Below are 24554 nucleotides of genomic sequence, written 5' to 3' on the forward strand. Positions count from 1 at the left end.
GTCCAGGCATGGGGTCCACTTGTCCCTCATCAGATTTCACAGAGTATCATTCTGGGACAGCTTGGATCTGACTTCTTGAAATGGGGATCCATTTGCCCAGTGGGCTACCCTTCTCTAATGCTTTATGATCCAACTTTGGTCCTTGACAAGGACCAAACAAGGTCAGGAGAGGCAGGGGGTAGAGGAAAGATGGCTTTTGAAGTAAAAAGACCTCTGCCTGTCCTAGCAGGGGGACCCTGGGTAGACTATGTAACTTCTCATGGTCCCAAGGAACTCTCCAAGAGGGGAGCTGGCAGAAACCAGTCTGTGTCAGGGAGCAGAGAAAATCATGTCTGGAGCCCCCCTCCGCAAGCTTCCTCGCCCCCCTCCTCTCTGATCATCTCTCTGCCTCTGTCCCACTGTTTTTCAGCCTTACCCCAGAATGAGGGGAGAGAACGTGACTAACGTCAGGGAATTCATCCTTGTGGGCTTCCCCACGGCTCTGTGGCTGCAGTATGTGCTCTTCGCTTTCTTCCTCCTGGCCTATCTCTTTGTCCTGGCTGAGAACACCACTATTGTCCTGGTGGTCTGGGCCAGTGCTGCTCTCCACAAGCCCATGTATTACTTTCTGGCGAGCCTGTCCTTCCTGGAGGTCTGCTACGTCTCTGACATCCTCCCTAAGATGCTGGACAGTTTCCTCTTCCAGCGGAGAAGCATCTCATTCGCAGGCTGCATGACCCAGCTCTACTTCTTCAGCTCTCTGGTCTGCAGTGAGTGCGTTCTTCTGGCCTCCATGGCCTACGATCGCTACGTGGCCATTGGCCAACCTTTGCGCTACTCAGCCATCATGACCCCTGGCCTCTGTGTGCAACTGGTGACCTTGTCCTATGCTAGCGGCTTCACCATCTCCATGATTAAAGTCTATTTCATCTCCAGTGCCACATTCTGTGGCTCCAACATCATGAACCACTTTTTCTGTGACATCTCCCCCATCCTCAAACTGGCCTGCACAGACTTCTCCACTGCCGAGCTGGTGGACTTTGTCTTGGCTTTCATCATTCTGGTTTTCCCGCTCATTTCCACCATGCTCTCCTATGGACACATCTGCATGGCTGTGCTGAGAATGCCCTCCTCCAGTAACCGGTGGAAAGCCTTCTCCACCTGTGCCTCTCACCTCACGGTGGTGGTCATCTTCTACATGGCCATGATCTTCATGTACGTCCGTCCCCAGGCCATTGACTCTCGCAGCTCAAATAAATTTATTTCGGCCATCTACACAGTCCTAACTCCAATTGTGAACCCTCTCATCTACTGCCTGAGGAACAAAGAATTCAAGGGCAGCCTAAAAAAGAGCCTGGGCATTGATCAGGCTCTGGGGGAGGAACCCACCTTCCACCATTAGAAGCACTGTTTGACCCAGAATCCCAACTCAGCCACATTAGCTAACATGCAGAACCATAGTGATAACAAAGATCTCGGTGGTGCTGGACGCAAGTGAGACAGGTGTGCTAAGGTTCAGTCAAGGACCAGGGATGGGTGTGGCGTTAGATTTCTGGTCTGTCACAACCTGTCAACCACTGTCTTCATTTCAGTGGTGACTTTGAGGGCCCTTCTATAACACATCTGATATTGCCATGCAGCAATGAGCGTGAGAGGACTTTTGCTGACAATGCAGGGAGCCCCTTCTTCTGTTCTCTTCATCTGCACCTGGAGAATGTCCCCAGAGCTTCTGATCTCTCTTCACTGTGTTGAGTATTTATTGTTACTCTTGATTCCTTTTGTTTTTGCTAAGCATAGTAACTTGTAAAGGTTTTCTAAGAGGGAGAAGGGGCAGCTCCGAGGAGGATTATAAACATATAAATGCAGCCCCACTTCCACACAAACCTCAGGGCAGGTTCCCTGATGGACAACCCCTCAGATTGTATGGAGAACACTTCACAGAAGGAGACTGCAAGAGGTCTTTGAGGGGCAAGTGTGGATTTTTGAACGGCAAACTGGAGACCTCTCTAGAAATGCAGACACATGAGGAAACGAGCCTTCGACTTGGTCCTGAATTCCTGTGCTTGCAACCTTAGGGTAGGTTAAAAGTAGACTCCACTTCTGCTTTAACTTCTTTGAGAATTGTCTTGATTTGTTCTTTTGTTGATTGTCTAGATGTAAGTGGTATAATGGATAGAGCACCCTGCCTGGAATCAGTTATCATTATGAGTTCAAATCTGGTCTCAGACACTTACTAGCTGTGTGACCCTGGTCAAGTCACTTAGCCTGGTTTGCCTCAGTTTCTTCATCTGTAAAATGAGCTGGAGAAAGAAATGACAAACCACTACAGTATTTTTGCCAAGAAAACCTCAATGGGGTCACAAAAAGTCAGACTCCACTGAACAACAACAGTCCTTAAAAATGTTAATATTGCAGATTAAAGAGCATGTGTGGGGGCAGCTAGATGGTGCAGTGGATAGAGTACCAGCCCTGGATTCAGGAGTACCTGAGTTCAAATCCGACCTCAGACACTTAGCACTTTACTAGCTGTGTGACCCTGGGCAAGTCACTTAACCCCAATTGCCTCACAAAACAAACAAACAAAAAGAGTGTGTGTGACACATCCCCATCTTCCTTGATATGCATTGCTTGAGCTGAGCAATACAAGGCTCAAAGAATGAAGTCATCACCAATCTGGAGGCCTGGAGTCATTTCAGTCATGTCTCATTCCTTGTGACCCCATTTTAGGGTTATCTTGGTAAAGAGACTGGAATGGTTTGCCATTTCCTTCTCCAGCTCATTATACAGATGAAGAAACTGAGACAGGGTTAGGTGACTTGTCCAGGGTCACACAGCTAATAAGTGTCTGAAGCCAGATTTGAACTCAGGTCTTCCTGACTCTAGGTGTGGCACTCTATCCACTGAGCCACCTAGCTGCCTTCTGGGGACTGTAGGTTAATGATAATAGTAATAACTGACATTTATAGATCCCTTTAAGATTTGCAAAGGACTTTATATCCATCATCCCATTTGAGCTTCACGATGCCTTTGCTCCTCTCCTCCCTACCCCTCAATCTCTCCAACTCTAGTTTGTGTTGTGTTTTTTACAATCTTGTTCCTAAGTTGAAGGGCCTATTGACTCCAACGTATTCTATGGTGTACCCTAATTTGTGTGTCTTCTCTGATTTCTGATTACTAGTTGCTTTGATAAAGATATATTTCCGACAGTCTTTTTGTAAACAGCATTTGGTGGGAGAGAACTAAGCTGACAAGAGGACGCCAAGTCTATGTTCTCCTAGAGAGTAATTGAGGAAAGCTGCTTTTATTTTAATTTTTTATACATGTACAATCATGTTAGACATATTTCCACCTTCGTCATCTTGTGAAAGAAGAATCAGAACAAAAGGGGAAAATTAAGAGAAAGAAAAAAATAACAACAAAAGTGAAAATAGTACACTTTGATCTGTATTCAGAATCCATGGTTCTTTCTCTGGATGAGGGTGCCCAAAGACTGGTGCTAAAGCTTCTAATTTAAGGCAACCACACATTAGATTTTTTAGACAACACATTTAGATTTTAAACATCACACACTATAGCACAGACCCACCTCCCAAATCTAAAGTTCCCTTGGACTTGAGTCCCGAGGACCCTGGATTTTCAGGTCTTCCCTACTGGGCTGGCTGGTTCCAAGCATTCTAACTCTAACTCTAAATTTATGACTGAAGCTCCTGGACCCAGTAGGGATTATCCCTGCCCCACCCCACCCTACCCTCACACCTAGGACCAAAAAGGACAGATGAAATAGTTAGTTAACCCTAAAGCTTGTTTCTTGGGGCTGTGAAGTAGAAGGAGGAAGTGGAAGGGAAGGTGGCTTTTTCCACCTCACCAGCTGTGGTCATGATGCCTTATGATATATGTGGGTGAACTTGGATCTTTACCCTCTCTGGACACTGAGGGAAAGAAAGGATAACTTCCTCAGTCTGGCCATGCATCAAACCAAAAGAGGCTAACTATATGGCAGAGGAACACAGTTTGTCTTTGCCTAGAAGTAGGGTGATATGGGCATGCCCAAAGCTAAGCCAAGTCAGACCCTGGTCACAGATACAAGAGGTGAAGGAGAGCTCGCCTCCACAAGTGGAGCCCCTCTACCCTCAGGCTGCTGCTGGTGCCAACATGCAGCTCTTCCTACTCTCCACAAAGGTAGGAATTGGAACTCCTTGGGTGGTGGGAGTGGTCCAGGTCCTAGATCTTGTCTTTCCTCGCCAAACACAGCTCAGCTGCATCTGTAGATGAGAAAGCTGCCAATCCCATTGGTTAAGGAAGGTGGTTGGCAGGAACTACCCAGCGACATATTTTATGAGCTGCTTGGTCCTATATGTTTCAGAATAAACCTTTTTGCTTTCCATCTGTCCATGACATCAGGAGCCTGGTTTTCATTGATATTGGTAGTCATTACCTTGGGTGTCTCCCTTCTTGGTGAGCCCCTGAAGCTGGGCAGCTCCTCCATTCTCAGTTTCTGGGGAGTTGTAGTCTGAGGGCAAGGATCTAGTTGAGTGAGTCCCACCCTAGCTGGCCCATGAGGTAGAGACTGGGAAGTTTGGAGCTTTTCTTTGACCCTGCCCCTTTCTGTAGGAAGAGGTAGGAGTGAGGAGGGCACAGCCAGCTCACTCTATTAGCAACACCTAGGGGCTTTACTAACAAGGAATGTTATTACTCAGGTAACTTTTCTTCACCTTCCTCCTATCCTGAGAAGGGGCTTTCCCCCTTTACTTAGATACCATGGTGGGGGTGTGGTGTATATCACATTATAGATTCAAGAACTCAACTCCCATCATGATAAGTGATGTGCCCATCATCTCCCATTATGTATAATGCAGGGGAGTAGTTGCTGGCCACTAATCCTTTTGTCCAACATGGGGACGATTGTGTTCTTACCCCTCACCCATGGTAAGACCCTTAGTACCCTCTGTTCCTCCCCCCAATAAAGGAGGTACAGGGGAGTTCAAGTCACCCAAATCACTCTGCCAAAGTAAGGCCTGTGGTAAAGGCCAAAACCCCCCTTTCCCACTGGCAGGGAATTTGATGACTACCAGCTGCCAAGTCCCTAGGCATAGCAGATAGATGTAACTCACTGTGGGAGCTTTGCCCAAGCTGGAGAAAGGGGAAGGAAAAGAAGGGATCAGAGGAGGGGAATGGTCAAGATGAGAACTGGGAGGAAGGAGGGAAAGTTGTCAGATGTCTGATGTAGGTTGGATGTCTGGAGTGACTTTCTCACACTCAGATCTATTCTAGAGTAAAAGGGACTGCCTATGAAGGTAATGAGCCTCCCTATCCCTGGAAGTGTCCAAGCACACAGTGGATAACCCCTTGTTGTGATGTGGGATGGAATTTGGAGTCAAATTGATTGTGAGTCATCCCAAAAGAATTACAAGACTCAGTGACTCAGTTTCCCAAGTTTTATTGCAATACTGTGGGTGTCCACAGGGAGAGAACCAGAATAGTGTAAAGGTATCTCTCGAATAAGGAAAGACAGTTACATTTATAGTATAGATAAATTGATTATCAGTCTCATTATAATAATTTCCACCTTGGGGAGGTACAAGGGAGGGCCTGTCCTACTCATAATATTCTCCACCTATGGGTGTTACAAGGGAGGGCTTATCTTCATTTGGAGTTCCTGGGGTCCTAAGCCAATCCCCAAGGTGGGTACCTTTTTCAGTGGAGGTGTGTTTTGGGGGTTTACACATCATAAGGTGAATCTGGGGACAAATTTGGCCTTTTCTGTGCATGTCTCTTTCTGATTCCCATGGCTAGTTTCAAAATATAATCATTTTTCATTAGAATTTCTATAGGTTGTCTTTTTCCTTTATTGTTATTTTGACCTGACCCGTTCTGATCCGTTATGGATGTTGATCACTATGGGTATGAGAACCTAACATAAGTTATCCATTAACTGAGGTCTGACTCCCTTTTAGAGCTTGGGTCTTGGGTTTTTCTATTAACCCCTTTTTGACTCCTACATCAGTTGTGGATGGTGTAGCTGTGGGCATTGTTGGTTAGATACTGGTCAGAATTAGGGGATACTGAGGCAGTTTTGTGATTCTTTGAGGAGGTAGGGAGAAAAGAACATTGGGCTTATATTACAATTTGAGGACTGTAACCCTCTCTCCCATAGACCATAGGCCCCTTCACCTTTTTCCCCCTGTGCCCTTACTTCACCCACTCCCTGTTCCATCTCAACCCTTTTGTCACCCACACAGCTACTATGGTATGCTAGAGTTGGGTTGATTATTAAATTTTCATGAGCAATTACACTTAGAAATAGACAGCCAAATTTGACTTTCAAATACAAGACCCCAGAGAACCATAAAAGCCTGGAGCTGGGGAACATACCTGGGGTCGTACAGTAGGTGACTGTCTTATGTTTGAGGCCAGGTTTTGGCTGGGATCCCCCTGGGTCCAGGGGTGATGCCTTGTCCACTGTGTCACCTAGCTAGGTGATGACACCCTTAGGGTTAAATTGAGGGGTGAAGGGAATGCACTGGGGGAGAGGGAAGGGCAGAGGTGAAATCCTACATGAAAGAAACAGGAGAAGGCTTATGGAGTGGGGGAAGAGATGGGAGAGGAGCAGGGCAGTAAATGAATTTTACACTCAGAAAAGGCTCAAAGACCTTAAACTCGGGCAGCTAGGTGGTTTAGTGGATAAAGCACTGGCCTTGGATTCAGGAGGACCTGAGTTCAAATCCAGCCTCAGACACTTGACACTTACTAGCAGTGTGACCTTGGGCAAATCACTTAACCCTCATTGCCCCACAAAAAAAAAAAAAGACCTTAAACTCATCAGAGCTACCTCAAGGAGGGACTAACACACACTCCCAACTGGGTGGAGTAATCTATTTAATCTGGGCAGTAAATGAGCCTAACATTCATCAGAATTGGCTCAAAGACCTCAATCTCATTAGAATTGGCTCAAGGAGGGAATAATGTAAACACTCAATTGGGTGAAGTAAACTCTCTAACCCTGCAGGAAAATAGGAGGGGAAGGGGATAAAGGGAGAGGGGCAAAAGAAGGAAGGGCAGAGTAGGGGAGGGGACAGACAGAAGCAAATCCCTTTTGAAGAGTGATAGGATGAAAGAAGATGGATAATAGAATAAATATCCTGGGGAAGGGAGTAGGATGGAAGGGAAACAGTTAACAATAGTAATCATGAAAAAGAGAAAAGGGGGAAAATTGTACAAAAAATATTTATAGCAACTCTTGGTGGAGGCTAAGAATTGAGAATCAAGGGAATGTCCATCAATTGAGGAATGATGGAAAAAGCTGTGCTATATGATTGTAGTGGAATGGTCTTGTGCTACAGGAAATGACAAACAGGATGATCCCAGAAAAACCTTGAAAGACCAATGAACATCCATGTGTAGTGAAGTGAGCAGAGCTGGGAGGACATTGTGCATAGTGACAGCAGTATTGTTCAATGAGCAATTGTGAATGACTTAACTACTCCCAGCAATGCAATGATCCAAGACAATCCCAAGGAACTAATGAGGAAGCTTACTATGCACCCCTATAGAAAGAACTGATAAAAAGAACACTTGTGGATTGTACATATATAACCTGGTTGCAATCTTGTGGAGGGGGGAGGAAAGGGAGGGAGGGAGGGAGAAAAATTTGGAACTCTAAATCTTATGAAAACGAATGTTGAAGACTACCCTGGAAAAAATAAAATGTTTGTTGCTAAAAAAAAAAAAAGGAAAGAAAGAAATAGACAGCCAAGGCCTGATTTATTCTTCTATCTGTTATGGTGGAAAATGGGCTACAGGTTTGGGGTGGGGGTAGGGGTTCTTAGGAATTCCTCTTTAAAGAATTACACCCTCTTGCACACAAAAGCAGTTAGAATAAGATGGTAGTTTATTTAGGGGAAAGGGAAGGGAAGGTGGGGAAGGGAAAGCATGTGGTATGGAACAAAGTATGTGGCTCTGAGATACCAATCTCCTCGATCAGGAGACTGGCAGCTACTTTTATAGGGGGCTGATGGGGGTGGACCATCTGCCTGTGGAAAGTTCCTTTAGTGAGGGAGGACCATCCCCCACTGGTGGTGGCTAGAGGAGTTGGGTGAGGGGTGGCTATGGATCTCTCAAGCCATCTCTCTCTTCAGGATGCAGAGGCTGCAGCCACGCCCAAAATTATCTCCCTAGGGGTAAGGGAGATCAGAATAAAGGGTGGAGGTCCCAGATCTGGTTCTGCTTATCTCTCTAGGTGTATCTGTCCTCTGGTTTCGTTTCTCCAGGAGAAGATTCCTTGGTGTGCCCCAGAGAACTTCTGGGGTGCTCTGCACCCTCAACATATTGATTGCCTGGAGTTATGAAAGAAAGTGACAAGAATGTGTTAATAATGCAGATTAATCTTAAAAGGGTGTCCCTGGAGGTGTTCAGAAGACCCAATGAAAGGCTGTGGGTAGTGGGAACTACAACCTCTTCCAGAGGAGATGTGTACATTGAAGGACCACTGCTGGTCCCCCAGGGTTATGAGGGTGCTAGGTCCTCTCTTTTTCCTTAAGGGACCTCTATGGCACCAGAGGGTCCTAAGCGTACAGTAGAGTGAGGCTCCCTTTTCTCATCCTGTTTACCCCAGGGGCAAATTATTGAAAGGCTAGATTTTGGTTTACACCCAGGGCCTCCCCAAAATTACTCAACACATGATATGAGTCAGATATGGGATAGCTATTTATTTCCTACATATCAAAGACACGCTCAAGCACATTTGACAGAAAACAACCTAAACTAGGAGGGAGTGGCTCTTCCAATCTGTCAGGGTGCCGGGGCATTTCACGCTGTGTGCTGTCCAAGCATGTCCCCTGCTGAAACGAGGCAGGCTCATGTCACTCCTCTTGATGGTGGTTGTCTTCTCCATGACCACTGATAAAGTGGCCAAGGACTCCTCTTCTGCCACCATTCAGCTCTGACCAGAAGGATTCCCAGAACTCTCAAATTCCCAGTCACCTCACCTCCAAGGCTGCACATGTCCATCTTGGGATCCTTACTCCCTTCCCTGTGATCAGGAAAGAACAAATGCAAAAGTGGACAAAGCAGCTGGAGGCCTTGTATCTGGTCACAGATACAAGAGGTGAAGGAGAGCTCGCCTCCACAAGTGGAGCCCCTCTACCCTCAGGCTGCTGCTGGTGCCAACATGCATGCAAACATGCCTCAGGTGGGGAGCTGGTCCCCAGGGCTTCCACCAGAAGCAGAGAAGAGCCCACCCAGCCCTAACCTATCCCTCCTGGCAGTCTGAGCTTCAAAATGCCCCGAGGTGTATTCAAGAAGAAGGGACTCCACTCCCTGCCCCACCCCTCTCACAGGAACCCCTCAGGGTCTTTGGTGCCATGCTAAAGGGACAAATCCTGCTGGGAGGGAGATTTGCCCCCTCCACATTGCTGGAGTTCCCATCCATTGGGAGGTGCACATTCCCCGGAATGGCTCCAATCCAGCCTCGACTCCAAATGCAAGAGGGAGAAGACACAAAGAGGGCCCTCTGCTTATGTCCCTTTCCCTTGGCCCAGTGCACCCCTGAGCCGTGCCCTGCCCCCTTACCAAGTTCTCTCTTTCTCTATAGCAGCAACCGCAGTCCCAAAGGGTGGTGGTGGTGGCAGTGGCGGCAGTGGTGGCAGCAGCAGGAGCAGCATCGGCCACACTTCCCACTGAGCTCTCTGTTTCTCATGATTCTGATGAATGTGTGGGCTATAGAAAGGGCTGGAGATATGACTGTCACTTGAACATCACCATGACCCTTGGTTACAACAGAGGCCTTGACTCCCTCTCCCTGCACTCTGCCCCTAGTTCTCACCACAGAGCACAGCAACATTTTGTCTCAGTCCTGGGTATTTTTTGTGACAGGTATATCTCTGCTCCTCTCCAGGCCTGGTGGGCCTCATTCCACCTGGGCAAGGTGACCCCATCCCTTCTGGGAGACCTGAATCTCTTCCTGAAACTTGGTTATGCTGAAGTTCTGTGAGTAAAAGGCCAGCACCTCAGGGTGTTGGTCCCATGTTAGTCAGGGGGATCGCTCATTGATGAGAGGGGGAAGAGGACTGAATGAGGACCCTCTACCCCTTACCCTGAGAGCCAAGAATAGAAATGAATTCCCACGGCTGACCAAGTCTAAGACAAGCACCAACCCTCTTCCCCTGGGGATGTGTCCTTTGGAAGGGCTGCTGATGTACCAAGGGTCTGGACAGAGACACAGCTGGGACTAATTTGACACTCTGATCCACTGGAGAAGAGAGAAATTGAATCAGAACCCCAGGGACAGATTTGGGGGCTTCGCAAGGCACTGTCCTTAGATGAATACCTATCTCTTCCAAGGGTTTCCCCTGGGTCTCCAAGAGTCTCTGGAGCAGTCATTAATTTCCATCCTGTTCCTCAAGCTGGCCTCTCTCCGTCTCTGGACCTTGGGCTGGGGCACTGCCCAGCCCAGGGTCTTAGGGTAGAAAGCGAGGTCCATTGTAGACATGTCAGGAGAAGCCCCCTGGTGGTCATCTTTCTGCAGATCACAGTCCGACTTGACCTAGATGATGTGGGACCCTGAGCCCCCACCCCTGTCAGGTCACTGTTCAGTTCCCAGGGCCCAGGACCCCAGACTCTGCTGACCCTTCCCCAGCCAAACTTATCCTTTCTCTGGTCCCTGTGCTGGCCTGTGATCTTTTGAAGGACTGACCTGACCTCCTGATCCTTATTCCCCAGGGACCAAGACACCTCCCAAGCTTAAGAAGACTCTAACCCACTTTCTTGTCCCTCTCTAGACACCATAGGATCTGTGTTTCATTCTGGATTCTGCCTCCATACTCACATTCTAGATCACCAAGAAACTCCTACCCTTGTCTTTCCTCCACTCTCCTTCTTCCCTCCCATAATCATTGTGTTAAGCAAACTTCCCTAATGCATGCTCCCTCCTGCCTTCCCTCTCCACCTTTGGCCATTGATTCAGAAGGTGAGAAATGGCCATCTTTGGCATGGGATACAAAGGGAGAAGATGGCTGGATGTGAGCTAGAAGATAGTACAATCAGATGGTTTGGGCATTGATGATTAATGAGAGTGGAGTCCCACAGGGCTCAAAGTGTCACTCTTGGCTCATAGACTTGGTCTATTTCTATTTATGCTGCACATACTTCTTTTTTTTTGTATGTATGAGGCAATTGGGGTTAAGTGACTTGCCCAGGGTCACACAGCTAGTAAGTGTCAGGCGTCTGAGGCAGGATTTGAACTCAGGGCCTCCTGAATCCAGGGCCGGTGCTTTATCCACTATGCCACCTAGTTGCCCCCTATGCTGCACATACTTCTATGAGCCCTTGACAGCTCCCTCATTTGAACATGATTGTAAGGAGAGGGCCTAGCACATAGTCAAGGTTGGTTGTTGGACTGAGAGCCAGATTAGAAAGCTGGTCTTGAAGGCACCACAATAGGAAGTTGCCTCATAGAGTTATCTCACCTGCAAATTCCTCATGACAACCAAATCACAGGTCCAGGCCCCATCCTGAGGGATCTTTGTCAGTGTAATGATGGAACAAACTTGTTTTCTATTTTTGGTGAAAAAAAGCTGAGAAATATGTCAGTTTCTCATTAGAAAGGTCTATTCTGCCTTTTCTAGAAACCATTACCCAGAACAAACCTCATAGGTAGTTCACTAAACTGAGATCTGATCAGGAATCCTTTCTCCACCATGTCCTGGATGATTCCCAGCATTGGTTCCTTGTGAACCCAAAGAGAATCTTACTCACTATCACATCTGTAAGGTTCAGTATCAAAAAAGAAAAAGAGACTAATTGGGCCAGTTGCACCTTCTCTTTCCTAAGGTACAGAGTGAGTTTGTCATTTTAGGCTTGCTCAGAGGACATAGACACTCTGAAACAGAAGGGAACATATGCAAGCCTTGGGGTCACCAGAGTTGCTAAAGGTCAAGTTTGTTCTTGTGGGAAAATGTTTTTCTCAGCGGTTCGTCTTATCAGAGCATTCTGGGTAAGTGGGACGTCTCTTAGATGCTTCTACTTTAAAATGGGATCCTTCTTGTTCACTTCAATGTAGCCAGTAAGAGGGGGAGGAAAGTGCAGATGCCCCAATTCTATTTCCTTGGTCTTGGGGGTTACTCAATTTGGGGATCAGATATTTCCCCAAATCCAAGTGTGCTCAGGTCTGTTCTCCACAATTCTCCCCTGGGATCCTTCCTCAGGAGTTTCATCAAATCTGAACTACTCAAGGTCTATATCTATAAAATAGGAAATCAGTTGTTTGTGCAGCCAAAGAGGGATCTTAGTCCAAAGAGGGCTATGGCAGTGAGGAAGCCAAAATCTATGAGGAACACATGTTCCAAAATCCAAAATGTTCTCTTCAAGGCTAAGGAGGAAATACGAAGCAATCAGTCATACTGCTATAAATCTGAAAAGAATAAGAAGGAAGCTTAAGCAAAACCTCTAAGCAAGAATGGTTGGAATAATTCCACAAACCCAGTCTTTCCTCCAAAAGTTTCTGAAGTAATTAAGTAAAAGTACTCACAATTACAGGGGGGAACTGGATCTCAAGAGTAGTATACATCTCTGTGGGACCTGAGGTACTCCCATATAGAGACTAAAACATTGTTACTAGCAATTGTGTGAGGAACTGGAACAAGGGGGACCTGGGTTTAAACTTCCAGTTTTTGTCTTAAATCTGGCGCCTAAGTACCCTTCTAAAAGGGTAAGGAAAGTCTAAGAGTCAAAGGGCAGTAAGCATAATTGTATAGTCAGGAGGACAAAAAGGAACACAGAATGCATAGTAATGCCCATTTAGACAATACAATCCTTGCTCTGGAGTCTTGGGTTTAGCTGTCTACTTTGTAAAATAGTCTGCTTCTGGAAAACATTTTCCCTTGCTAATTCTGAGTCAAAAGGGTCTGTCTTAGACCACTGTCCACAAAGTGTTCAGCTTGGCCCTAAGAGACATATATCTACGAATTAACACCATGAACTTTTCAATTGCAGTATCAATTGTTAAACAGCTCCTGGTATGGAACTTTCTACCTTGTTTCTGGGGCCTCTTTGTAGACGTATTTCTTCCAGCAGATTCATTTTTCTGGATTTAATCATGCAGTGCCTTTCCTGATGGTTTTCTAGGTAATGCTGCTCCAACCTGCTCATGATAAGACTTAATACAATTTAGTAAGGTCTGACCAAATCCAATCACATTGTCCTTCCTGTAATTAGCTCATGAGGTGAAAGTCGGTGCAAACTTTATGGTGTTAACCATGTAATCATCAAGTTTGTAGGGAGAATAATAGATCAGGGTACCTGCAACTCATCTAAGTTTCAGTTTTCACATACCATTTACTCTTTCTACCTTTCCCAAGACCTTTAGATGATATCAACAACAGTGTTTTCCAAAGTTGGAGGAAACATTTTAAAAAGGATCTTTGAGGACCAGATCTGTAAAGCATGCCTACCAGATAGGAAAACCCATAAGTGGACAACTCAACAACTACTAGAGCAATTTTTCATAGGAAAGAAGGCCTCAGTCTAACTCAAGAATTTACAGACAATTCAACGCATCCAATGCTCTTGGAATCCATCTTTGGCTGTTCAAATGGGCCTTCTGAAGGAGAATCAGTGTCTGGTTCCACCTTTTTCAGTCTTGTGTTTATTACTTCCAGAGTCAAATCTAAAATATATCATTTTAGAACCACTGTCTTTACTTGGCCTTTTGCCATTGTTTTCACTGGCACAACAGAGCAGAAGTTCTAAAGTTTCTATTATAATTGCAGCTAACATGAGTTCTTTTAGTATATTTAATACCTATTGGGAAACATTGAAAACCACTGTGATGTTTAAAATTTAATGTGTGGTCTAATGTGTCATTTCTGCCGCCCCCCCCCCCCAGTGTGGAAGGTAGAACTAGCTAAGTTTACTGATAAATTCGGCAACAATTTAGGCTTTTAAGCATTTATTAAAGTATATTAGGGGTTAGCCAAGAGAGAGAAAGCCGCCTTTACCTAGCTACCCACACTTCCAAAAAGAACACGTGAAGTTCTAAAGTTAGGAGATCTGTCTACCCTGCTTGCTTCTCCGGCCACATGTCATTTCCCAAATGAAAAAGGCCGATTCTCCGTGTATTCCAGTGGAAGCTTCCTGTGGACCAGAAGAAGGGTGGTCCCCACACACAGCTCGAAGATAAATGGCTGGTCCATTGATTGACATGACTTACAGGCAGTCTATGAATAGATGTAACTTCCAGACACCAGGCAGCTTCCAGACGCTAGTCACATGCTTTCTTTTCAGGGGGGTATCACCCTGGTTCTCACAATGTCTTTCTCAGCAGGAGGTGGCACCCTGATTCTCACAATAATCACATATCCGAGTCCTCAGGGGAAATAGTCTAATCTTATTGCCTTTCTCAAGGTAATGTTTACTGTTCCAATAAGAATTCTAGCCTTTATATGTCTTTCATCATTTCTCACCCTTTGAAGAATATATTGTAACCTCATATCTTAGCTTCAGGTCATAGAAAAGGGAAGGGTCACTTGGACAGAAAGAAAGTGGGATTCTAAAATCACAATGTTATACATATATACAACTATTAAACCAGTGAGCTAATGGTGTAGGTCAGGAAGGTGAAAGCAGTAATGGCCACAAAGTCAGAACAGCCGCACAACAAACATTAGGGTCAGAGAAGTCTGATGATTGGAATAATGAGATTCATCATGGAATCTTTTTTTTTTTTTTTTGTGGGGCAATGAAGGTTAAGTGACTTGCCCAGGGTCACACAGCTAGTAAATGTCAAGTGTCTGAGGTCAGATTTGAACTCAGGTCCTCCTGAATCCAAGGCCAGTGCTTTATCCACTGCACCACCTAGCTGCCATCATAGAATCTTTGAAGTTCTGCCACGGGCAGAGAAATTTGCTATGAAAGCAGAAGGAGGGATAAGGTGGTAACAATATCAAGACTGTCCTATCAGAATCCAGTCTAAAGTCACCGATTGATATGTGTGTAAGAGGATAAGCTTCGTTTGATTTCAGGTAAAAATCAAAAATACTTTTGTGGAACAGCCAATCCCGCTCTAAAATCTATGCTTTTATGCAAAGGGTCTGATCAAGGTTCACATTCTAACAACTGGGAAACTTCCCTGCTCAGAAAGAAAAGAGCATAGTGTCAAAACTGAGTCAAGAAGCCCCCACCATGACTTTTATAAGGCCAGTCCCTCAACTTCCTCAGCAACTTACATCCACCTGTAACACATGGAGACTACGTTTCTTTGAAGCATCTCTTGGCATTTCACTTGACAATTACATTTGGGGATTTTACTAATAAAGTGAATGTATTCAAACCCAAAAAGACCCTCAAAAATGTAACAGCGATGCATACTAATTAAATCACAATTTTATCCAGTGAATTTCCATAGATTACATAATAATCAGTACTCAGACAATTCACATATTACAAACCAATGTTGAATCCCCCCCCCCCGAATTTTGCCTGTGAGTGTATGTGTGTGTGTGTGTGTGTGTGTGTGTGTGTGTGTACGCATGCGCGCACGCCTGGTGTATGTGTTGTGGGGGGAGAGTTGGCTCCTCTGTAAGCCTTAGTCTCAGGGCAGAATTTGTACAACCCTTCCTGCCTCCTCTTTGGTCACAGAGCTGATGAGCTTTTATGACCTTACCAAAGTAGAAGATTCAGAGGGGCTGGCAAGTTGATGGAACTTCTCACAATGAGTCTTCCCAAGATAGCAAGTTAATTTTGATGACTGAGGATACATTTAAGACCATTTTTAACCAGAAGAATATGCTGCCTTCCAGACAGGAGTTGCTAATAAGTGATAGCTCACAAAATCACAGCATTATGATCAAAAGAGGAACAAACCTCCTAAGGATACAAATGCATCACACTCTGGGTATCATCCCACAAACTAATGGTGCTTCTACATAATGATTTTCCCCAATCACAATGCAAGAAATGCATCCACATAACACTAACATAAAACAATATTGTGGACTCAGAGCATAAAACACAAAACAAAACTTATTGCCAAAGAGCATTAATCCAGTTGAATGCTTCTCCAAATGACTGTTACAGTACTCTATCAATTTTACCTTCTCTATGGCTGGCATTCAGAGACCAGCTCTGAGTCCTTCTTACTTTAACTCAGAATGAACTAAAAGCTATGGCACCAATCATTGCTATTCAGAGCCTAGATCAGCAATGCTAGAAATAACAATTTCCCCTAATTAATTTATTAAATCAAATACAAATATGTATTGCAAATAGCTCAATTTTAAAGCTCAAAACATGATTCCAGCTACTTTTGATGTCCACAGGAAACCCAGAATCTTTGACATCAAGCTCAGAAATGATGAGAAATCTAAACCCTAACTTCCTAGGGAAGGAATCAGCGGGTCTCCAAGGGAAGTGCACAGCTTGACAGGTCTGTCTGTCTTCCCATTCTCTTATCTCAATGATAACTTTCTACAATGCTTTCCCAAGCCCTGGACTTTTCTTAGGGTTCATACTGGAGATTCTAATCTCTGGCAAATCTTTTAGTATATGGTGAAAAATGACAAGTTCGATATTCCTGCTCTTTGGAAATCAACATTGAGGCGAATTTGGAATGTTTCTACTTTTAGGAGCATACTGTTTTAATTGAATTTCATGTCTGCATTGTTTCAGTGTAGGTCACCTCTAATTCCCCTCTGCCCTCTGTTTTTTTTTTCCTGTACACATCCATTTCCAGTTTATTGTAAGCTTTTGTGTGAATACTAGTTAAAATGAATTTATCTGAAACTATTTAAACGAGTAAATTATTTGGCATAGCATCTTCAAAAAGATTAATCTTTGTCATTTCCTTCCATTACAAAGGCCTTTAACCTAGTAAAGAAAATTAAAAAATAAAAAGAAACCCAAAACCTTTTGGGTGATGTATTTAACTTTGAGTTGAGTATTATCAGAATTAAAAACCAAGCACTTCCACAGATCAAGATACAGGAGAATATTTTAAGGAAAATAATAAGTAGGGACCCCTCTCCCCACCCCCACCCCCAGCTCTGGAACAAGAAGGCAGGATGAAAATGAGCTCCTCGGTGCAATCCTTATTTCTGACTGAGAGAGGGATGAAAAGCCTAGTTCCCCATGAGAATGAAAACGAGACCATTCCAGTGTATTAAAAATTAAGTGGAATGAAAGAGGTCGTTTTCTTGTTTAAATGTGGACAACAGGCCCTACTCTTGGGAGGGGGGCGGGGGCCCTGAGTGCGTTAGTTCTGGGTCCAGGTCCAGAGGTATAGGATCACGCACACTGGCAGGATGATGGGCAAGAGAAGACTATAAAAGCACAGACTGGTCGTGCTGGTGCAGCCGTGGGGGAAGTTCTCATCTACAGAGGCCGAGTAGATCAGGCCGGCCAGAGAGATGAGGGGCACTAGGACCGTAAGCGTGGGCAGCGACATCAGCATCTTCCTCTGCTGCTTGCTCGGGCTCCGGGCTGGGCTGGGCTGGAGGAAGGTCCACGACTCTTGCTCTTTGCCCTCCTGCTGTTTATTCTGATGTTTCATCCGAGCTGCCTGCGCTGTCATATTAGGAACAGCATCCGTGATGAGATGGGTACCAACCCCAGCTCTACACTAAACACGAGCTTATTTGATGACATTTCATACCTGTGTGGCTCCGAAAAGCCGTGGCCGAGCGGAGATCCACGTCCAAGACGGCGAGAGGCGAGGCCTGGCTTCACCTTAGGCTGACTGGCACCCCCTTGTCCTCTGCGGCGGCCCTGCCGGGCGATGCCAGCTGCTCCCTCCTCCGCAGCGCTGACGCAGCTCTGCCGCACCGTCGTCTCTCTCTCTCTCTCTCTCTCTCTCTCTCTCTCTCTCTCTTTCTCTCTCTCTCTCTCTCTCTCTCTCTCTCTCCCCACCTTTTCCCTCCCTCCTCTCCTCCTCCTTCCCTCCCTTCTCTCTTCCTCCCTCCCTAATCTCCCTCCTCGTTTCTCCCTCCCCATCTCTCTCCCTTCTCTCTCTCCTTCCCTCCCTTCTCTCTCAATTACTCCCTCTGACCATTCCTCTTTTCTTTTTCTTCTTCCCTCCTTTCTCTTTTCCATTCTCCCTCTCTGTTTCTCTTTCCCCCCGCTCTCTGTCTCTCTCCTCCACTTCTCTCCCTCTCGTTCTCCCTGTTGCTCCCCATCCCCCTTCCCACAGTGGCAGGGATGAAAATCTTTTACTATGGTTCTAACCTCCCATTTCAGAGACTACAAGCTATATGCCAAGAACAGAGATAGTCTCTTTAACTCAAAGATTCGCAAATAAAATCAAGTATACCAAAATAAAATACTGGGGTTGGGTGGGGGGGTGTCTTACTAGATAGCTTTTTTTTTTTTAGTTTCAGAATTTACATTGTTCTTATTATTTGAATAACCTCTCCAGGCTGCACCAAGTGTGTGTCTTACTCGGGATGCTTTTCAAATTTTATTTTAGACTTTTGTTTTCCAAATTACATGTAAAAGCAAATTTTGACTAGATAGCTTAATTTAAAAATAATCATGCTTGCCAATGGAGTCCCAGGAAAATTGTTTATTGTGTTTATCCTTAAAACAAGTTGCATGCTCTGTTGACTTCCAGTGACTCAGTCTATCCTCCAGGCTGAACTAGAGTTTCTGTCCCCAGCAGTACACTACAGTGAAACTGCTCTTAAGCATGAAGTTCCACAGGCTTCCCTTCAGGCTCCAGAAAGGAAACAATGGTGGAATTAGCCTCCTGGTCTGGTCTTGCTGCTTTAAATCACCACTTACTAGCCATCTGTTCCTAGCACTCCCCTCACACGATCTGGTTCATTTGTAAGGGAAGAAAAGAGAGACTGCAGGGCATGAGGTTCAGAGCAAATTTTATGACAGGCTTTATCTGGGTAGCAAGCAGTTAGGATGACAAAGAGTCCCTACAATCCAGGCATGGGGATTCCTGACCCAGTCCTTGTTCCTTACTAGTCCTGAAATGAAGACTTGAGTTAGTTAGGTAGCTAGACTCAGCCTTGGGCAATGCTTTATATGTCTAAGAGTTTCCTGATTCCATGTCAAACTAGGACACCAACAAGAATCAACCAGGGTTTCACTCTGGCTGGGAATTGGGGTTAGAAACAGAATTAGTTTCCAACTTCCTTTTAGATTAGAGTCCCTAAATCTTTCAAAGTGGTTTGTCTTTACATATTGTTATCACAGTGGGCAGCTAGATGGCACAGTGGATAAAGTACTGGCCCTGGATTCAGGAGGACCTGAGTTCAAATCCCACCTCAGCTGGGTTTTGTCTCTGATCCCCCTGGGTCCAGAATTGGTGCTTTGTCCACTGTGTCACCTAGCTGCCCCATGATGATATCCTTAGGGTTAAATTGAGGAGTGAGGGGAATGCACTGGGGGAGGGGGAAGGACAGAGGTGAAATCCTACATGAAACAGGAAAAGGCTTATGGAGTGGGGGAAGAGATGTAAAAGGAGCAGGGCAGTAAATGAATTTTACATTCATCAGAAAAGGCTCAAAGACCTTAAACTCATCAGAGTTGGCTCTAGGAGGGACTAACACACACACCCAACTGGGTGAAGTAATCTATTTAATCTGGGCAGTAAAGGAGCCTAACACTCATCAGAATTGGCTCAAAGACCTCAATCTCATTAGAATTGGCTCAAGAAAGGAATAATGTACACACTCAATTGGGTGGAGTAATCTCTCTAACCCTGCAGGAAAATAGGAGGGGAAGGGGATAAAGGGAGAGGGGCAAAAGAAGGAAGGGCAGAGTGGGGGAGGGGTCAGACAGAAGCAAATCCCTTTTGAAGAGTGATAGGATGAAAGAAGATGGATAATAGAATAAATATCATGGGGAAGGGAGTAGGATGGAAGGGAAACAGTTAACAATAGTAATTATGAAAAAGAGAAAAGGGGGAAAATTGTACAAAAAATATTTATAGCAACTTTTGGTGGAGGCTAAGAATTAAGAATCAAGGGAATGTCTATCAATTGAGGAATGATGGAAAAAGCTGTGCTATATGATTGTAGTGGAATGGTCATGTGCTATAGGAAATGACAAACAGGATGATCCCAGAAAAACCTGGAAAGACTAATGAATATTGATGTTTAGTGAACTGAACAGAGTTGGGAGGACATTGTGCATAGTGACAGCAGTATTGTTCAATGAGCAATTGTGAATGACTTAACTACTCCCAGCAATGCAATGATCCAAGACAATCCCAAGGAACTAATGAGGAAGCTTACTATGCACCCCTATAGAAAGAACTGATAAAAAGAACACTTGTGGATTGTACATATATAACCTGGTTGCAATCTTGTGGAGGGGGGAGGAAAGGGAGGGAAAAAAATTTGGAACTCTAAATCTTATGAAAATGAATGTTGAAAACTACCCTTACATATAACTGGAAAAAATAAAATAAATGTTTGTTGCTAAAAACAAAAACAAAATCCCACCTCAGATACTTGACACTTACTAGTTGTGTGACCCTGGGCAAGTCACTTAACCCTCATTGCCCTGCAAAAAAACAAAAACCAAAACATATTGTTATCACATTATAAACTATACTCTTAATTCTGCTAACCATTCTGCATCAATTTATACATGTCTTTCAAGGTTTCTCTGAAACCATTGCCTTTATCTCCCTTTACAGCACAATGATATCCTATCACATTTTTATCCCATAATATGTTTAGCCAATCCCCATTTGATAGTCAGCCCCTCAGTTTCCAATTCTTTGACACTACAAAAAGAACTACTATAAAGATTTTTGTCCACTCTTAGTTTTTGTTTTGGTCAAGACAAATACCATCTGCAATCTACCCTTTCTTTTATTGCTCCCTTTCCCTTCTTTCCATCCTGTTTCCCTGTTGAGAGAAATGTATTTCTGTGCCCAACATGTATGTGTATGTGTCTCTCTGCGTGTATTCTTCCCTCCTTTGACCAGCTCAGATGACAGTGAGGTTCAAGTGTCACCCACTCCACCATCCTTTCCTTCTTTTTTGTGTAGACTTCTACTTCTGCACCCTAATTGTATGAGGTATTTTCCCCTACCCTCTCCCCCCCAGCCCATGGTACATTCCTCTTCTCTTGCCTTTCCATTTTTCTTTTAAGATCATTAAGACAAGGGAATGAGGGATAGAATTTAGAACTCAAAACTTTAAATAAATCTGTTTATTATTATTTTAAAAATCATTGAGACATAATAAAACCACTTAAAGGTCTCATCTAATTAGATTCTATGACCTGTGATTATAATTGGGTTCAGAGGTGAATCATGTATTATCTCCCCATTTTGGTATGTAAGTTTATCCTGGGGCAGCTAGATGGCGCAGTGAGTTCAAATCCGGCTTCAGACACTTAACACTTACTAGCTGTGTGACCCTGGGCAAGTCACTTAACCCCAATTGCCTCACTAAAAAAAAAAAAGTTTATCTTATTTCCTTATGATTGTCTACTCATGCTTTTCTTGATTTCTGTGTTTGTATCTCAAATTTTCCATGCACAGCTCTGATTTTTTTTCATAATAAATACTTAGAAGTCCTCTGTTTCATTAAAGATCTATTTCCCCCTTCTTTACTGAAATAGACTTGGATAATAGTTGTGGCTGATAGGTAGCTAGACTCAGGATTGTATTCAGTTTTGCTACATAGGATATTCTTGGTTGTAAGCCTATATCATTTGCCTTCTAAAACATTGTATTCCAAGCTCTAGATACCTTTTTGTAATGTCTGCTAAATCTTGTGTGATCCTGGCTATGGCTCCTTGGTACTTGAATAATGTCCTTCTGGCTACTTGAATTATTTCTTCTTTGAACTGGAAGTTCTGGATTTTGACTATAATATTTCTGAGAGTTTTCATTTTGGGAGTTTCTTTTTTTTTAAATAGCATTTTATTATTTTTTCCAATTACATGTAAAGATAGTTTTCAACATTCATTTTAAGTTTTTTGTGTGTGAGGTAATTGGGGTTAAGTGACTTGCCCAGGGTCATACAGCTAGTAAATGTCTGAGGCTGGATTTGAACTCAGGTACTCCTGAATCCAGGGCCGGTGTTTATCCACTGCGCCATCTAGCTGCCCCTCAACATTCATTTTTATAAGATTTTGAGTCCCCAATTTTTCTTTCTCCCTTCCTTTGTTCCCCCCTCCTGAAGTCAGCAAGCAATTTGATATAGGTTATACATTACAATCCTGTTAAACATATTTCCACATTAGTCATGTTGTGAGAGAAGAATCAGAACAAAAAGAAAAACAACACAATAAAGAATAAACAAAAAAAGTGAAAATTGTTTGCTTCAGTCTGCATGCAGACTCCATAGTTCTTTTTCTGGATGTGGAAAGCATTTTCCATCTTGAGTCTTTTTGCATTGTCTTGGATCATTGTATTGCTGAGAAGAGCTAAGTCTATCACAGTTGATCATCACACAATGCTCTTGTTACTGTGTACAATGTTCTCTTGGTTCTGCTCATTTCACTTGGCATCAGTTGATGTGAACCATTCCAGGTTTTTCTGAAATCCATCTGTTCATCATTTCTTAGAGCACAACAGTATTCCATCACATTCATATACCACAACTTGTTTAGCCATTCCCCAATTGATGGGCATCCCCTCAATTTCCAATTCTTTTCCACCACAAAAAGAGCAACCATAAATGTTTTTGTACATGTGGGGCCTTTACTTCTTTTCAGGATCTCTTTGGGATATAGACCTGATAGCGATATTGCTGAGTTAAAGGGTATGCACAGTTTTAGAGTCTTTTGAGCATGGTTCCAAATTTCTCTCCAAAATAATTGGATCAGTTCATAACTCCACCAACAGTGCATTAGTGTTCCAATTTCCCCACTTCATCTACAACATTTGTCATTTTCCTTTTTTGTCATATTAGCCAATTGGATAGGTATGAAGTGATACCTTAGAGTAGTTTCAATTTTTATTTCTCTAATCGGTAGTGATTGAGAACATTTTTTCATATGGCTGTAGATAGCTTTAATTTCTTCATCTGAAAACTGCCTGTTCATATCCTTTGGCCATTTCTCAGTTGGGGACATTTGGGGGTTTCTTTCAGAAGGTGATTAATGGATTCTTTCTATTTCTCTTTGTCCTATAGTTCTGAGAGATCTTGTGAGTTTTCTTTTGTGATTTATTGTGTTTTTAAAAAAATGTAATAAAGATTTTTATTTACAGTTTTGGGTTCCAATTTTTATCCCTCCTTCTCTCCCTCCCCCCTCCCTGAGGTGACAATTAATCAGATATGGATTATACACATATGATTGTGTAAAACATTACCATATTTGTCATTTTGTATGAGAAAACTTGATTAAAAGAAAAAAATGAAAGTGAAAAATCGCCTGCTTCAGTCTGTTCCATCAATATCAGTTCTTTCTTTGGAGGTGAATAGTATGTTTCACCAATTGTCCTTTGGGATTGTCTTGGATCATTGTATGGTTGAGAATAGGCAAGTCATCCACAGCTCTTCATCAAACCCTATTGCTGTCTCTGTGCACAGTGTTCTCCTGGTCCTGCTCACTTCACTCGACATCATTTTATACATGACTTTCCAGGCCTTTCTGAAGTCATTATGAATTATCTTTTAAAAATTTAATTTAATATTTTCTCTTTTTAAACTTTTTATTCATTTTGAACTTTAAATACAAAAAGCTAAAAAAAGAACATTTCCTTGTACACACTATATAAGATGATTCAATATAAAACCATAAATTTCCATTTCATACTTTTACCTTCTGAAAACTATATAATGCTACACATCATTTTGTAAGCTACCCTACTCTTCTGTGCTCCCTTTTAATTTTTCTTTTGTTCTTTGCTCTGCAGTTTTTTTCTCTTCCTTCTTAACCTACCCTAAAGAAGGCTACCGTTAGACACACACACACACACACACACACACACACACATGTATGTGTATAAAATCACAGCATTCACATTCTATTTATCAGTTCTTTCTCTGTATGTGGATAGATCTTCCTTGATAGGTTCTTTATAGTTGGTCTTTAAAAGTTTGGTAGACTTCTTCTGTGTTCCTGAGCTGTGGTTTGGGTTGGTGGTTCTTGGTCCTGGCTCAGAAGGAGGGGAGGAGAAGAGAGGGGGGCGCCGGGGAACACCTGCCTGCCCCCCTGCCCTTCTCTATGTCTCTCCTCTGTTCCTTGGCTACTCTCTGAAATGGGGCGAAGACTCACGGACCCTGGCAGGGGACTCAGTGATGTTCAAGGATGTGGCTGTGGACTTCACCTGGGAGGAGTGGGGCTACCTGGACACTTCCCAGAAGGAGCTTTACTGGGAGGTGATGCTGGAGAACTACAGGAACCTGGTCAGCCTGGGCCTAGCAGATTCCAAAATGGACGTGATCTCTCAGCTGGAGGCAGGAGAAGCACATGGGATTCCAGTGGATAGTATCCTAAGAACCTGCTGGCCAGATTGGGATGTCAGGCCTCATACCAAGGAGTCACCTCCAAAGTTGAGTGTTTCTGTGGAAGACTTATCTCAGCAAAGGTCTTTGTGGGATGATTCATGCAGCTCCAGTATAGGAGAAGCCTGGGACTTTTACAATGAGGAGAAACATTCTAGACAAGGA

The 24554-nt window shown here is 43.8% G+C and overlaps 1 protein-coding gene and 1 long non-coding RNA gene across 2 annotated transcripts; one reads left to right on the plus strand and one right to left on the minus strand.

Moving 5' to 3' along the window:
- Positions 1–421: 421 nt before the first annotated feature.
- On the plus strand, positions 422–1381 carry LOC122739689 (olfactory receptor 6B2-like). The gene has a single exon (XM_043981336.1). It carries the CDS (start codon positions 422–424, stop codon positions 1379–1381), a length of 960 nt encoding a protein of 319 aa, XP_043837271.1.
- A 6498-nt stretch (positions 1382–7879) lies between these two features.
- LOC122741660 lies at positions 7880–17859 on the minus strand. The gene is made up of 4 exons (XR_006354864.1): positions 17621–17859; positions 9547–17532; positions 8735–9007; positions 7880–8312 (listed from the first exon to the last, which is right to left on the minus strand). It is a non-coding gene; the product is annotated as an uncharacterized LOC122741660 (long non-coding RNA).
- Between the last annotated feature and the right edge of the window lie 6695 nt (positions 17860–24554).

This window comes from Dromiciops gliroides, chromosome 2, assembly GCF_019393635.1.
Source record: "Dromiciops gliroides isolate mDroGli1 chromosome 2, mDroGli1.pri, whole genome shotgun sequence".
Lineage (NCBI taxonomy): Eukaryota > Metazoa > Chordata > Mammalia > Microbiotheria > Microbiotheriidae > Dromiciops > Dromiciops gliroides.